General features: G+C 47.4%; 1 protein-coding gene across 1 annotated transcript; it reads left to right on the forward strand.

Annotated features, from left to right (window-relative positions):
• Positions 1–7,662: 7,662 nt before the first annotated feature.
• TP53TG5 (TP53 target 5) lies at positions 7,663–13,098 on the forward strand. Its single transcript, XM_039498222.1, has 5 exons — positions 7,663–7,844; positions 8,357–8,425; positions 8,883–9,019; positions 11,606–11,924; positions 12,974–13,098. Exons 1-4 carry the CDS (start codon positions 7,800–7,802, stop codon positions 11,907–11,909), a joined length of 555 nt encoding a protein of 184 aa, XP_039354156.1. The 5' UTR covers positions 7,663–7,799; the 3' UTR covers positions 11,910–11,924; positions 12,974–13,098.
• The last annotated feature ends 962 nt before the right edge of the window (positions 13,099–14,060 follow it).

Consider the following 14,060-nt stretch of genomic DNA (forward strand, 5'->3'; position numbering starts at 1 on the left):
TCCCTTGCCACCACTGCTAGTTAACCTGCTATGCTAGGAGGCTGGTTTGAGGGAGGGAGATGATTCACAGCTCATGCACGGAGGTTTATTTGTGCAGATCTGATGTCCCTGGTTCCATCTGATGGAAGTTAAATTAATTCTGAGGTTTCAGTTTAGCCCATGTGATTATTTATCCACATCCAAAACCCACCCCAGAGTTCCACATGACTGTTTCTGTCCATAGCCTGGGGTCAGAATTAAAGAGCATTGGTAGGAGCCCAGGATTGGAAGAGCAGAGGGACTGCAGGTCAATATTATGAGGTCCCAGCAGAGTGTTTGTGAGGGGCTCAAGATTAGAACAACAGGGCCACTGCAGATCTGGATTGAGGTACATTGGTAATGTACAGAAACCTCTTGCACTGCACCTATCAGTATTATGAGTGGCTTTACCCAGTAGTATTACTTCCTCAAATTCCTGTCCCACACCTTCCTTTCTGACCTCCCTGATATACACTCTCAGCTATGGGAGCTAGAGGCCAGGGCCAGGCCATCAGCCCATATCTCTGCTATAGTATGTCTCTTTTTCTAAATTGGCACCAGTCTGTAACGTGAGATTTAAGGCCAGATTCTGCCACCGTTATTCACAGTACTCCCTTAGTCTGAGTAGTCCCTTTGATTTTAAATAGAGCTAATTGAAGACTAAAATACTACTCAGTGGGAATAAGAGAGGCATAATCTGGCAAATAATAAATAACACAGCAAACATGCACCCCTCTGCTGTTTCCCTCTTTACTGTTTCCATGGCAAAGAGTATCTTAATTCTTAGAATTAAGCAACATCGCCCTCTGCATGTAGAATACATTGAAGCATCCTGGCATTTTATAATAGGGCCCCACTGCCTGTTGAGTATCAGTTTTACTCAAATTAACTTAATGTAAAACAGCCCTGCAAGTTCCAACCTGGTCCTCCCTGCTCTTGGCCATGAATGCCTGGCCTGGGGAGAAAGGAGAGAGGCAGAGATGGAATCGCGCTACACAGCAATCCGTCAGGAATGGACACTGCTGGCAAATGGACACAAGGGGTCAACAGCATGTAGTCCTGTCCAGGTTGAAACTTATTTCTCTCTGGCAGGTACCTGAAGGGCCTGGCTCTTTTCTTTACACTGACATCACTTGTGGGGCCAATCAAGTCTCCTTGAATTGAACTGTCTCTCTCCAGGTCATCGTAGTAACTACTGGCCAGAATTACTGAGATGACATCATAGTCACAGGTCAGCTGCAAGACCCCATTGCAAACCTCGGACAGGGAATGGCTCTTTCATCACCATGGCACAGAGTTCAGTTTCTGCCAGAGCTCCTGAGGCAAGCTGGTAATCTGAGCATTCTGTCAGAATAAAATGCAATGTGACTTGTTCCTCCTGCATTTCCTGCTCAGGTTTCTTTCTTCTATTATAGGTTTGCAGAAAACAGGAGATTACTCAGGTCCCTGGCCACTGGAACGGGGTAGGAGGATTACAAAATAAGTCAGCTGCCAAGTGAAAGGTGAACAAGTCCCAGCCAGGCACTGAATCATAAAGCAGTGAAAATAGATCTTATTCTTTGCAAGCACCATGTGTAAGAGGCTATACATGAGATGTGGCTTGATTTGTTCAGTAAGTTGCAGGAGTAAAGGAGGAAATTGGCTTTTTGCCATGGACAGGGCAGGGTTTCTTTCCTAACAAATTACAGCTGAGCCAGAGTGTGCAGTCCATCCAGGCTGAAATGCTATCTCTGATCCCTGAAATTTTGCTGTTCCCTTAAAAGGGAGATTTTGGTCCAGGATTGAAGCAATGTGGCTGCTGTGAAGTGAACGTGTCTCACTTGGAGCTGGGAAGCTTGGAGGAGAAGCACAGAGATAATGGCAGGGCTGGAGATGGTGGATGATTCCAGGTCCATTAATGCTGCTTCTGAGGCAATGTCAGTGATGTGATGAGACATTATACAAAGGGGTAAATTAGGCTGTCTCCCATTTATGCTGCTTCATTAGATGGATGCACCTGCCCTATTCAAACCCCAATGCAAGTCACCTGCTGAAGTTTCAGAGCAGGTAGCTCCTGTCTTGGGGCAGGTGATGATCACTGCACAAATATATCACTGGCCTAGTTCGTGTTTGCCAGAACTGATGAAGAGGTTCATAGCAGGAAGTAGCATCTTTACTGTCTCCCCCCTCACTTCTGCTGGCAGCACAATGTGCCTAGAGCATAGATGTTTTGAGACCTGGGGACTCAGCTAACAGAAAGTCATTGAACTAGGCATCTCAACTGCCCCTGAAATGCTGTCCCATGCATATCCTCCAAGGAACCACCTCACACTCCACAGTTAACATCTGCCCCCCATGGGTTTGAAGTGGAGAAAGGGAAATGTTTTTACCCTTGTGAGAACTTTGTTTTCTATTAGTCTGACCAACTGCTTTATTTGGGGTCCCAACAATGAGGAATATGGCCACCAGAGCAAAAGACACTTCGACTTGCCAGTAGAGCTCTGCAGAGAACAGAAATTCCATTTCATGGAGGATTTTGAGATTTCTAATTTTTGTTGTTGTTCTGAACAAACTCTGAAATCCTCTGCAAAAGAAAATCCCAAAACAGTTTAATTTCAGATCAATCAAAATGTTTTGTTTTGATTTTGACTTTATTTTAATAGTATGGCAATCATTCTAATTCTAATAGAGAATATAAAACAAATTAAAAAATAAAAAGAAAAGCTTATTTCAAAAAGAAAAATCAAACTGCTTCATTCTGAAAATGTTAAAGTGGGGTTGTGGAAGCAGAAAATTAAGATCTGGGGGTAGATGTCTTTAGACTCTTTAAGGATTAAGCGAAAAGAAACCCTAACCCTAACCATCCGAGAGTTGCAGGAGATGCTCTTCTCATCTTTGCTTTTAGTTGATAAGAATGGAATGCTGTCTTAAGCAAAAACCTTGATATAACGTAATGTCTGGAGCAGGGGTAGGCAACCTATGGCACGTGTGCCGAAGGCGGCACATGAGCTGATTTTCAGTGGCACTCACACTGCCCGGGTCCTGGCCACTGGTCCAAGGGGCTCTGCATTTTAATTTAATTTTAAATAAAGCTTCTTAAACATTTTTAAACCTTATTTACTTTACATATAACAATAGTTTAGTTATATATTATAGACGTATAGAAAGAGATCTTCTGAAAATGTTAAAATGTATTACTGGCATGAGAAACCTTAAATTAGAGTTAATAAAAGAAGACTCGGCTGACCCCTGGTCTGGAGGGAGTTTGTATAAACAAAGGATAACCATTAGCCTTTGATGTATGTAATGGGAAAGTATAAATACTTGTATTTTACTGCTTGTAGGCAGGTGCGGCTCTATGTTTTTTGCCGCCCCAAGCATGGCAAGCAGGCGGCTTTTGGCGGTGTACCTGCAGGCGGTCCGCTGGTCACGCGGATTTGGCGGCATGCCTGCAAGAGGTCCACCAGTGCCACCGCATCAAAGCCGCGGGACTGGCGGACCTCCGGCAGGTGTGCCGCCAAAAGCCGCCTGCCTGCCACCCTCACAGCGACCGGCACGCTGCCGTCCGTGGCATGCACACACACACAAACATACACACACACACTGGTAAAGCACTTCTGAATACAGCAGTGTTTTACACACAGAGACATGCTACTAATATGCTGACATGGATGCAGATGCATTGCTGGATATATATACCCAGTTTAAAACACATGCATATACACATATAGGCCAATACATGCTCACACCCATGTACACAAACAGTGCAGCATTGCAGGCACACATACACAGGTCCACCATCCCCAAAAGTAACAGGGACAATAGCAACAGTACCAATCTTTGTTCACTTAGCCGTCCTGATATTAAAAGGAGACACTAGCACTCTCCTTGTACTGTATATTTGATCACTGACTGTGTTTCCAGCCCCACTGGGGCAGCTCCACTCTCTCAGAGATCAATCTACTGAAAGGCATGTGCAGTTTCAGCTTTCCAGCTCTGTGTTCTCTCTTTCTTTGGCAAGTTTCCCTCCTTCCCCTCATGTTCTTTGCATCCCAGGCTTGATTTCACCTGTCTGCTTTCTGGGCACTGATTGGATATTTGTAGAAACTGGAGATGGAGGCGGCCTATTTTCTCTAGTCTTTCCTGGGGCGGGGGAAGCTGCAAGATTGTTCTCTGCCAGTAGATTTGATAGTCCATTGTTAAATGCCCCAAATGATGAGACTCACAGCCTTTGCTCTGGTAGCTGCTGTAATGCAGTGGTTCTCAACCCGGGGTCCGGGGCCCCCGAGCAGGTTTCAGGGGGGGTCACCAAGCAGGGCCAGCATTAGACTCGCTGGGGCCCACAGCAGAAAGGTGAAGTCCCACCACATGGGGCTGAAGTCCAGGGCCCTGAGCCCAGCCACCTGGGTCTGCAGCCAAAGCCTGAGCAACGTACAGGCGAGTCTCATCTTACGCAGGGGTTCCATTCCGCGGTTAGCGCGTAAAGCGAAAACCGCGTATAGTCAAAATTACATTGAGTTGAATGGCGGGCGGAATCACCCGCACTACAGGTACAGTATTAAAATTGTTATTTTTCTCTTTTTTTGTTTTTGCCAACCTCATAAAGCTGAAATCGCGCATGTTAAATGTGCGTAAGATGTGACAGACCTGTACAGACTAGCAGGGGCGGCTCTAGGTATTTTGCCGCCCCAAGCACGGCAGGCAGGCTGCCTTCGGTGGTTTGCCTGCGGGAGGTCCCCGGTCCTGCGGATTCGGCAGCAGCCTGCGGGAGGCCCGCCGAAGCCATGGGACCAGCGGACCCTCCACAGGCATGCTGCCAAAGGCAACCTGCCTGCCGCCCTCACGGCGACTGGCAGAGTGCCCCCCATGGCTTGCCGCCCCAGGCACATGCTTGGCGTGCTGGTGCCTGGAGCCGCCCCTGCAGACTAGGGACCGAGTGGCTAGGCAGTAGTTCTGCAGAAAAGGACCCAGGGGTTACAGTGGACGAGAAGCTGCATATGAGTCAACAGTGTGCTCTTGTTGCCAAGAAGGCTGATGACATTTTGGGCTGTATAAGTTGGGGCATTGCCAGCAGATCGAGGGACATGATCATTCCCCACTATTCGGCATTGGTGAGGCCTCATCTGGAGTAGTGTGTCCAGTTTTGGGCCCCACACTACAAGAAGAATGTGGAAAAATTGGAGAGTCCAGTGGAGGGCAACAAAAATTATTAGAGGGCTGGAGCACATGACTTATGAGGAGAGGCTGAGGGGACTGGGATTATTTAGTCTGCAGAAGAGAAGAATGAGGGGGGATTTGATAGCTGCTTTCAACTACCTGAAAGGGGGTTCCAAAGAGGATGGATCTAGACCGTTCTCAGTGGTACCAGATGACAGAACAAGGAGTAATGGTCTCAAGTTGCAGTGGAGGAGGTTTAGGTTGGATATTAGGAAAAAACTTTTTCACTAGGAGGGTGGTGAAGCACTGGACTGCATTACCTAGGGAGGTGGTGGAATCTCCTTCCTTAGAGGTTTTTAAGGTCAGGCTTGACAAAGCCCTGGCTGGGATGATTTAGTTGGGGATTGGTCCTGCTCTGAGCAAAGAGTTGGACTAGATGACCTCCTGAGGTCCCTTCCAACCCTGATATTCTATGAATGTAGCTTCACAGGGACTGAGAACCACTGCTCTAATCATTCCCCTTGTCAGGAAATTTGCCTCTGATATTCACACTACACTCTCCTTTTCTGAATTTTATCCCACTCATCTCAGGTGCACCCCCTGTGTATGACACCAAATCATCCCACTCCCGCTGTTTGTTTAGCTCTTCTTACCTCTCCCAGAAATCAGCCCCTCCAGCCCCTGAATGCCCTTCTATCAAGTACTGAGCAGCCCAGAACTGGACATGATATTCCACGTGTGCTCACACCACAGCTGTGGGAAGAGGTCTGTAGGCAGTTCCTCACCAGTCTCTACTGGACTTGGAGCTCCCTGTGTCAGATACATACTCACTCCAGGTATCTGGTGCTGGTTAAGGTCAAGTCACAACATTACAGCTAGAGTCATCTACACTCTATATCAGTAATACTCAGACTGCAGCTCATGAGAGCAAGTAGCTCTTTAATGTGTCTCCTGAGGCTCTTTGCAACACACGATATTAAAACACTCTGTTATTAACCAGTCAGAATGCTTCTACTATGTTATTAACCAATTAAGTTATCAACTTGCACTAAGTTATTAACTTATTTGTGTGTGTGTAATATATATATACATATATACACACACACACACACACACACACACACACACTATTTCCCATCATACTGTTTAAATATGAATAGTACTATAGTAAATGAAGCAATGAATTCACACTATTGTGGCTCTTTTGTGTAATTTAGCTCCTGAACGACTGAGATGTGAGTATCACTGCTCTATTGACACAAAGAAATCAGGCCAGGAGCTTTGTAAGCTCAGAATGCCCCACTCTGGTGGGAGTAGGCCTACTTGTCACAATACTCAGGTCTGTGAACTTGCCTCTCACTTTAGACCCACTCTACGCTGGTGGCCCTGGTCACCAGCTGAGAAAAGACAATCAGACACACCCAGGTTAGTTTCTTCTCCTTTCTTCAGAGCCCTGTTTATATCACCTTCAGAAAGAAAGAAAGAAAGAAAGAAGGTGTGCAAAAAATTAACACAAACATCAGCCTGGTCAGCATTGACTGGGGGCCTCTGAGCTTCAGTAGCTACAAGGGGTGATCCTTTCCAACCCCTGGGGGCTCCTTGGGGCCAACCAGCCAGCTCTGGTTACTAAAGAAAATATCTCAGTCCTGACTGCCCCCTTCTCTATGGCTTGAGTTCTCCTTTATATTGTCCGGCTGAGAGTGTGGGCCAATCATGAAATACTGGTCAGCTGAGTCCCAGCACCTGCCTGCTAGGCTTCTCTCTGGGACAGGGTCGGTACTCTTTGTCCCCCTCCCCCCTGGACTATTAAAGGGGCAAATTGCCCTGTTATACCCACTTTTACTTCCTTTCCCTCAAACCTATTCATTTTTATTATGAATTATTAGTATCAGAAATGCCGGCTCAGGACAGAGGCCACCAGAAACATTCTGTATGTAATAAATCCAAAGCCGGTTCCTTTCATATTTCCCCACCTTTTCTCATCATGAGGCCAGCCCTCCGCCCCTACAGCAATACCCAGAGCCCCAGGTATTGTGCCAGGAATCATGAGAGCTCCTGGTAGTTATTTATTTATTCTTAATAATAATTAAATTTGCACTGCTACAGTCCCTTTCATCTCAGGGTCTCAGCCGCTTTATAAACATTAATTAACAAAGCCCCACAGCCTCAGGACTGTTCTCATTTTATGGATGAGGAAACTAAGGCACAGACTGACTTTCTCAAGGTCACCCACTGAGTTGATGGCAGATTGGGAGTGGACTCCAGGAGTCCTGGCTGCCAGTCCCCTGCCCTGAACGTTTGCTGTGCTGTTCCACTTCTAGGTTTCCTATGTTAAATTGGAAACTGTCCTATCTGGGGGAGATAGAACCCCTCACTACTGATGTTACACCCTTCTCTTTATTCCTCTCCCCCACCCCATCTGCAACTCCCCAGCACACCCTGTCACCCTCAATATTGACATGTGGTTTCTGGTGTCACAGATAAATGAGGTCACAGCCTCTGTCTGAATTGACATCACCCCAAGACCTCAGACTCTAGGGAGGACCAGTGGCATTTCAGAGAGAGGGAGCTCCCAGGTACCTCTCAGATATCTTGCCTGTCTGCCACAGAACCTCCCATCAAAGCCCTTACAGAACTATCCCTGAATGACAATGAAGGCCCCAGGGAAGAAGAAAGCCCTTGTTCACCAGGTACAGTCAGTCCTTCTTCAGACCCTGTGATGAGCTGTAGTGATCCTCCTCCCTCAACCTCTTCGAAACTGGCAAAGGGATTGAATAGGTGGGGTGGGGGAAGAGAGAATTTGCCCTTAGACTGGAATGATGTAGACTGTCAGGCCTTTGGGGCTGGGACCTGGTTTTCCTACATGTTCTGTATAATGCTGAGCACCTTGGTGGGGCTCAACCATGAAAGCAATAACAAACACACGCAGTAGGGAAAGTTCCAGCAAGGCCATGGATTTAAAGAAGTCTAAAGCGATGCTGCACACATGCTAGGGTTATCCAGCAGTGGCCTTTTAAATGTTGCAATGACTCATAGGCTCAAAGACATTAGAGATGAGAAAAAGACTGATCAGGTCCCATCTAGACACTGGCCCCCACAGAGGACAGGGCAGAATTGTCCCCTACAGTGCATTTGCTAGTGCTTTGTCCACTCTAGTTTCAAATCTATTGCCTCAAGTGTGCCTGGTCTTTCCCTTTCACAGACTGAAGATGTGGAGACTGGAGCATGTCAGCTGAGTGACATGGAACAAGACAAGAACCATCTAAAGACAGTAAGAAGCCACCCTGTTTTTTTACATGTACCAGCCCCTGATAGATAGGTGTTACCCTACTTACGAGGCAATAGACACTGTAAAACTGGATGGTAGTGTGGGGTCTGTGCATGTCAGGAGCCTTGTTCCCTACCCCTCTGCAGGCTGAGCTGCAGCGCATGGACTCTTCCAGTAGTTGTGTGTCTGTCTGTCTCGAACTCTCCCTAGTTCTTGGCTGGAATTTAAAGGGAGGGCAATGACGTGCATGTCAACGTCTCAGTGTCTCTTTCTTCTGTGGGCCAAGGGCCCAGATGGGATGCACAACTGGGGATCTGTCTAACATGCTGGCTCAAGGGGCTGGAAAGGATGTGACTGGCCTGTAGCTTCTGCTTCCTTCTCTGGCTGTGATAACCTCATGAGACCAGGGAAGGCAATAAAGTATTTCAGCCTTTCATTCCCACTGTACCCGATCTGGCAGATACTCAAGAAGCTGTCACTGCTGAAGCTGCTGAAGAACGCTGATCACAGGATCCTCCGGCTACGTGCATTAGCTGTCAGCTACTGGAAGTCACTGGCATTCCAGAAGCCTCCCAACCTCACTGCTGTCCCCTCTGGGTGAGTCCCTGTATAACGGAATCCCTGGCTTTTTGCTTCCCTGTGACTCTGTCTAATGGGCATGATGCATGAACCTGAGGATGGTTACATGATGGTGATCTTTGTGTGAGTACATTGTGGGATGGGGAGTCTTTGCAGGCTGGGCCAGGAAGTGTGACTGGGGGCACGGGGGAAAGCAGGGGAAGTGAAAGGTGGGAAGTGAAAGGGGAAGTGAAAAGTGAAATTAGCTCATTCAGAATATTTTAGGCCACCTCTCAGCCATGATTCCAAGGGGCCGCAGACAGTCTGATTTCTGCTTCCGAATGCCTGGTTTAAAAAGGGGGAAATGGTGTCATGCCCAGATTTCTCCAAGAGGCTAGTGCCAGAGGGCTGGAGCGATCAGGGAAGGTACTAGAGGAGACGTGACCTACAGTAAGTGGAATACAGGGATTTCTAATCAAAGAAGGCAATTTTGAGCTGTATCCTGTAATGACCCCGGGGAAGAGAGCTGTCTGGAGATGACAGAGATGCACTTGTACTTTGAATGCTTGGCAAGGGCAGCAGCAGCAGCCCATTCTGCACAGGCTGGCTGGAGTCCGGAGAGCTGGGCGGTGGAGAAGGGAGGTACAACTGTTGAAGCAGAATGAAATGACAGTCGGGAAGAGGCTGGGAGTCAGACTGTCCTGAGTTCTAATCCTGGCTCTGCCACTGATTCAGCGGGTGGCCTTGGGCTATTTCCTCTTCTAAATCAGACATTTAGAAACAGAATGAGCTGGACAAACTGGAGAAATGGTCTGAAGTAAATAGGATGAAATTCAATAGGGACAAATGCAAAGTACTCCACGTAGGAAGAAACAATCCGTATACAAAATGGGAAGTGACTGCCTAGGAAGGAGTACTGTGTAAAGGGATCTGGGGGTCATAGTGGATCACAAGCTAAATATGAGTCAACAGTGTAACAGTGTTTCAAAAAAAGCAAATTTCATTCTGGGATGTATTAGCAGGAGTGTTGTAAGCAAGACCCCCAAAAGTAATTCTGCTCTACTTCATGCTGATTAGGCCTCAGCTGGAGTATTGTGTCCAGTTCTGGGCGCCACATGTCAGGAAAGATGTGGACAAATTGAAGAAAGTCCAGAGAAGAGCAACAAAAATGAGTAAAGGTCTAGAAAACATGACCTGTGAGGGAAGATTGAAAAAATTGGGTTTGTTTAGTCTGGAGAAGAGAAGACTGAGGGGGGACAATGATAACAGTTTTCAAGTACATAAAGGGTTGTTACAAGGAGGAGGGAGAAAAATTGTTCTCCTTAACCTCTGAGGATAGGACAAGAAGCAACAGGCTTAAATTGCAGCAAGGGAGGTTTAGGTTGGACATTAGGAAAAACTTCCTAACTGTCAGGGTGGTTAAACACTGGAATAACTTGCCTAGGGAGGCTGTGGAATCTTTATCATTGGAGATTTATAAGAGCAGGTTAGACAAACACACCTTTCAGGGATGGTCTAAATCAGTGGTTCTCAACCAGTGATCTGGGGTCCCCTGTGGGGCTGCGAGCAGGTTTCAAGCAGGGCCAGCATCAGACTCACTGGGGCCCAGGGCAGAAAGCAGAAGCCCCGCTGCATGCGGCTAAAGCCCGAGGCCCTGAGACCCACCAACTGAAGCCGAAGCCTGAGCAGCTTAGCTTCATGGGGCTCCCTGTGGTATGGGGCCCCAAGCAATTGCTGTTTGCTGCTTCCTAACGCTGGCCCTGGCTTTTATATGCAGAAAATCAGTAGCTGCCCGTCAGTAGGTGGGCCATGGAGGTTTTACAGCATGCTGGGCGGGCCTCAGAAAGAAAAAGGTTGAGAACCCCAGGTCTAGATAATACTTAGTCCTGCCATGAGTGCAGGGAACTGGACTAGATGATCTCTCAAGGTCCCTTCCAGTCCTACCATTCAATTTTCTAGTCATTTCACCTCTCTGTCTCAGTATCCCTGTCTGAGAAAGGAGGATAATATGAGTTCCCTCCCGGCCTCATGGGGTGCTGTGAGCCAGATTAATTAGTTAATTTCTGTCCAGTGCTCTGAACACAGAAAGCATGATGAAAATGCCACGCGTTTGAAATAATGGAGGTATGTGAGGACAGTCACAGCCCAGATCACTGTGATCATCTCTAAAACATTGTTTTCCTTTCACTCATGTCATTGTTCCCACCTCAACCCTTTGTCCAGGCACTTGAGAGGCAACATACCAAAGTAGCCAGGTCCCTCACTACAAGTCATCTAGCAGGACCACATTCTTCTTTCTTCGCAGTAGCTCCTTTTCAATGCTTGCACCCTGCCCTCTGTCTCTGAGCTACTCAGACAGTTCCTCCTCTTCCTTTTTGTATTGGGGAGGATGATGTCTCTTGTGTGAATGGCCCCTGCATGTTTCTTTTTGGCTTCTCTCACTCCTGTGCCTAATTGCCAGAATGATGGTTACCATTCTCTGTGGGCTGCATGCTAAGTCAAAAGGGTCGTCTCTGTGGCCAGTTCCAGGAGAGCTGGGTTAGGAGGACTGTTTTACAAGCTGTTTGGAATCTGCAGATGGCTGGAATGGAAAACAAGCATGTTTCATTTTGGATTTTGTTTTAGGACAAGTGTCTCCTCCAAGGACCCAGACAAGCCTCAAGCAGATGCTGGTGCTAGTCCTGTCACTGATGCTGAGGACATGGATACAGATGCTGCAGTTGTGCAGAGTAACCTTGAGCTGCCCTTGGAAACCCAGCCTCCTGATCTGCATCAGAAGTGCTTGTTCGAAGGCCTGCCCAAGCGGCTCCACGTACCAGCTCCCAAAGTGCTCTGTAGACCAGCGACCCAGCGATGGATCAAACCCTGCTGCACTCGGTCATGTGGCGAGACTCTGGAGCACACTCTCACCATCCAGTACCAGGAGTGACAGTGTCTGCTCCCTGTAAGCTTCCGGACACTGGCTTTTGACTGAAGAGAACATCTCTGGCATCCCCCTGTAACTTTCTCTCCTAGGCACTGAGTCACTGCGACTTTCTCTCCCGTAGCCAGGCTGGATCCTTCTTAATCCTGTCAATGGCCAGAGGGAGTCACTGCAGAGACAGCTGAGGTGCTTCCCCTCATCTTGCTGCCTGTGCACTGCCACGATTCCTAGTCCTTGCTGGCTCTGGGAAGCTGGAGATTGAATGAGGGACCTAACCTGGAATCATCTATGTAGCAGCATGACAAGGGGCAGCTGGACTAGCATGGGGGTCCCCTCTTCTATAGGTTCTTATACCCCACTCCTCTCCACTGTATCGAAGCACCTAGAATTTTCACCCCCCCAGCCATGGTGTGAGAGGGATTTGAACCCAGCCACGCTAGCAATACAAGCAAGAGCTGTGCCCCGAGGCCACTTTTAATACTTTCCTGTTTTCCTTCCATAGCTAGACACTCTTGTCTCTGCCACTCAGCACAGACGGGGCAGGGCAAATTGGGTTAATCCAGTGCAGAGCTTGTAGGTGTCTCCTTGAATTCTTTGCTGAGGTTATTCCCAATAATGGCAGTGCCTGATCCAGGTCACCAGTTGGGCCTATTCTTCACTGAGTATTCATTATACAGAACCATACGTACGCAGGGCACTTTGCCAGTCTAGTAAAGACAATCCCTGCCATGTAGAGCTCACATTTGAAGCCTGCTCTCCTCGATTGTGAGTAACACATCGACCTTAACAGAACACATTGCCTCCCCATGGAGGAGGTCATCCCACATTAACAGGACCTTCCCCCCTTTTAATGAAATCCCATCATTCCCATCGACACTAATAGGATTATGCCAGATATAATTCTCATCCACATTAGCACATTAGTCCCAGCATGACGCATGCAGATTCCAAGGCGGATAAGCAGCTACCCTCTCACTGTGGGTTGGTGTTTAGGCCTAGAAAAGCCCAATCACTGCACTCGATGATACTTCTCTCTAGAGAAACAGCACCGATGTTTGTTTTCCTTTCAGGGCTTGCAGATGTTCTGAGCTGGGCAGAGACTGAGATGAGGTTTCAAGAGAAAGATCAGCTGAGTGATGCACTGATCCATAATTCTACAAATAAAGGGAATAATCTGCATCCTTCAGACACAAAATGTGTCTCTAGCATTTGTCAAAGTGGGAGCCGAGTGTATTGAGTTTGGCAAAGGTGGCCAAAGGTGTAGTTTCCACCTCCCTTGCATTTGCAGCAATGCAGATCTCTGAAGAGTGGGCTGGAATGGACACTCTGGTTGTTGACAGGTTTCAGAGCGGTAGCCGCGTTAGTCTGTATCAACAAAAACAACGAGGAGTCCTTGTGGCACCTTAGAGACTAACAAATCTATTTGGGCATAAGCTTTTGTGGGCTAAAACCCACTTCATCAGATGCATGGATTGGAAAATACAGTAGGGAGGTATAAATACACAGCATATGAAAAGATGGGAGTTGCCTACCAAGTGGGGGGGGGAGTCAAAGCAGTCACTTGAACGTCTACTCGCTACAACAGGTAACTTTAATCCCCGTTGTAACTTTGTAACTCCACTAAAGTCAATGGCATTATTTCAGGGATGGATTTAGGTCAGTATGCTACCTTTAAATGAAACCCAAAGAGGAGCTCAATAGTTTACCAGCAAATGAGTTCCTTCTCCTAAACCAACAGTCCTAGCAGAAGGTCATTTTATTGATCTCCTTCCATGGAGGGTTCATATCTCTGGGTCAGGTAGAAGGGCATTTCCTGGGACATCCTTGGTCGAAGAGCTTTCATTTTCCCTAATCCACAGATCCAGGAGGGAATAGAAAACACTACAATCCTGTGCTCATCTCCCACTTCCAGAAGGCCTTGACACTGGTCACAGACAGCAATGTGACGTCACACAGGCTGAACTGTGACACTCCCAGACCATGAAGTGATGTCAAAGTGGGCAAGAAAGAGCTTGTCTAGGCAAAGGTTAGATTTTGCCCTCATTACCACCAGTGTAAATGAAAAGTGACCCTCACATCAATGGAGCCTAATGTAAGCAAGAGCAGATGCAGAATCAGGCCCTAGCTATGCAAAATGGTGTATAATCCCCCAACACA

The sequence above is a fragment of the Mauremys reevesii genome, linkage group 13, assembly GCF_016161935.1.
Source record: "Mauremys reevesii isolate NIE-2019 linkage group 13, ASM1616193v1, whole genome shotgun sequence".
Taxonomy (NCBI): Eukaryota; Metazoa; Chordata; order Testudines; family Geoemydidae; genus Mauremys; species Mauremys reevesii.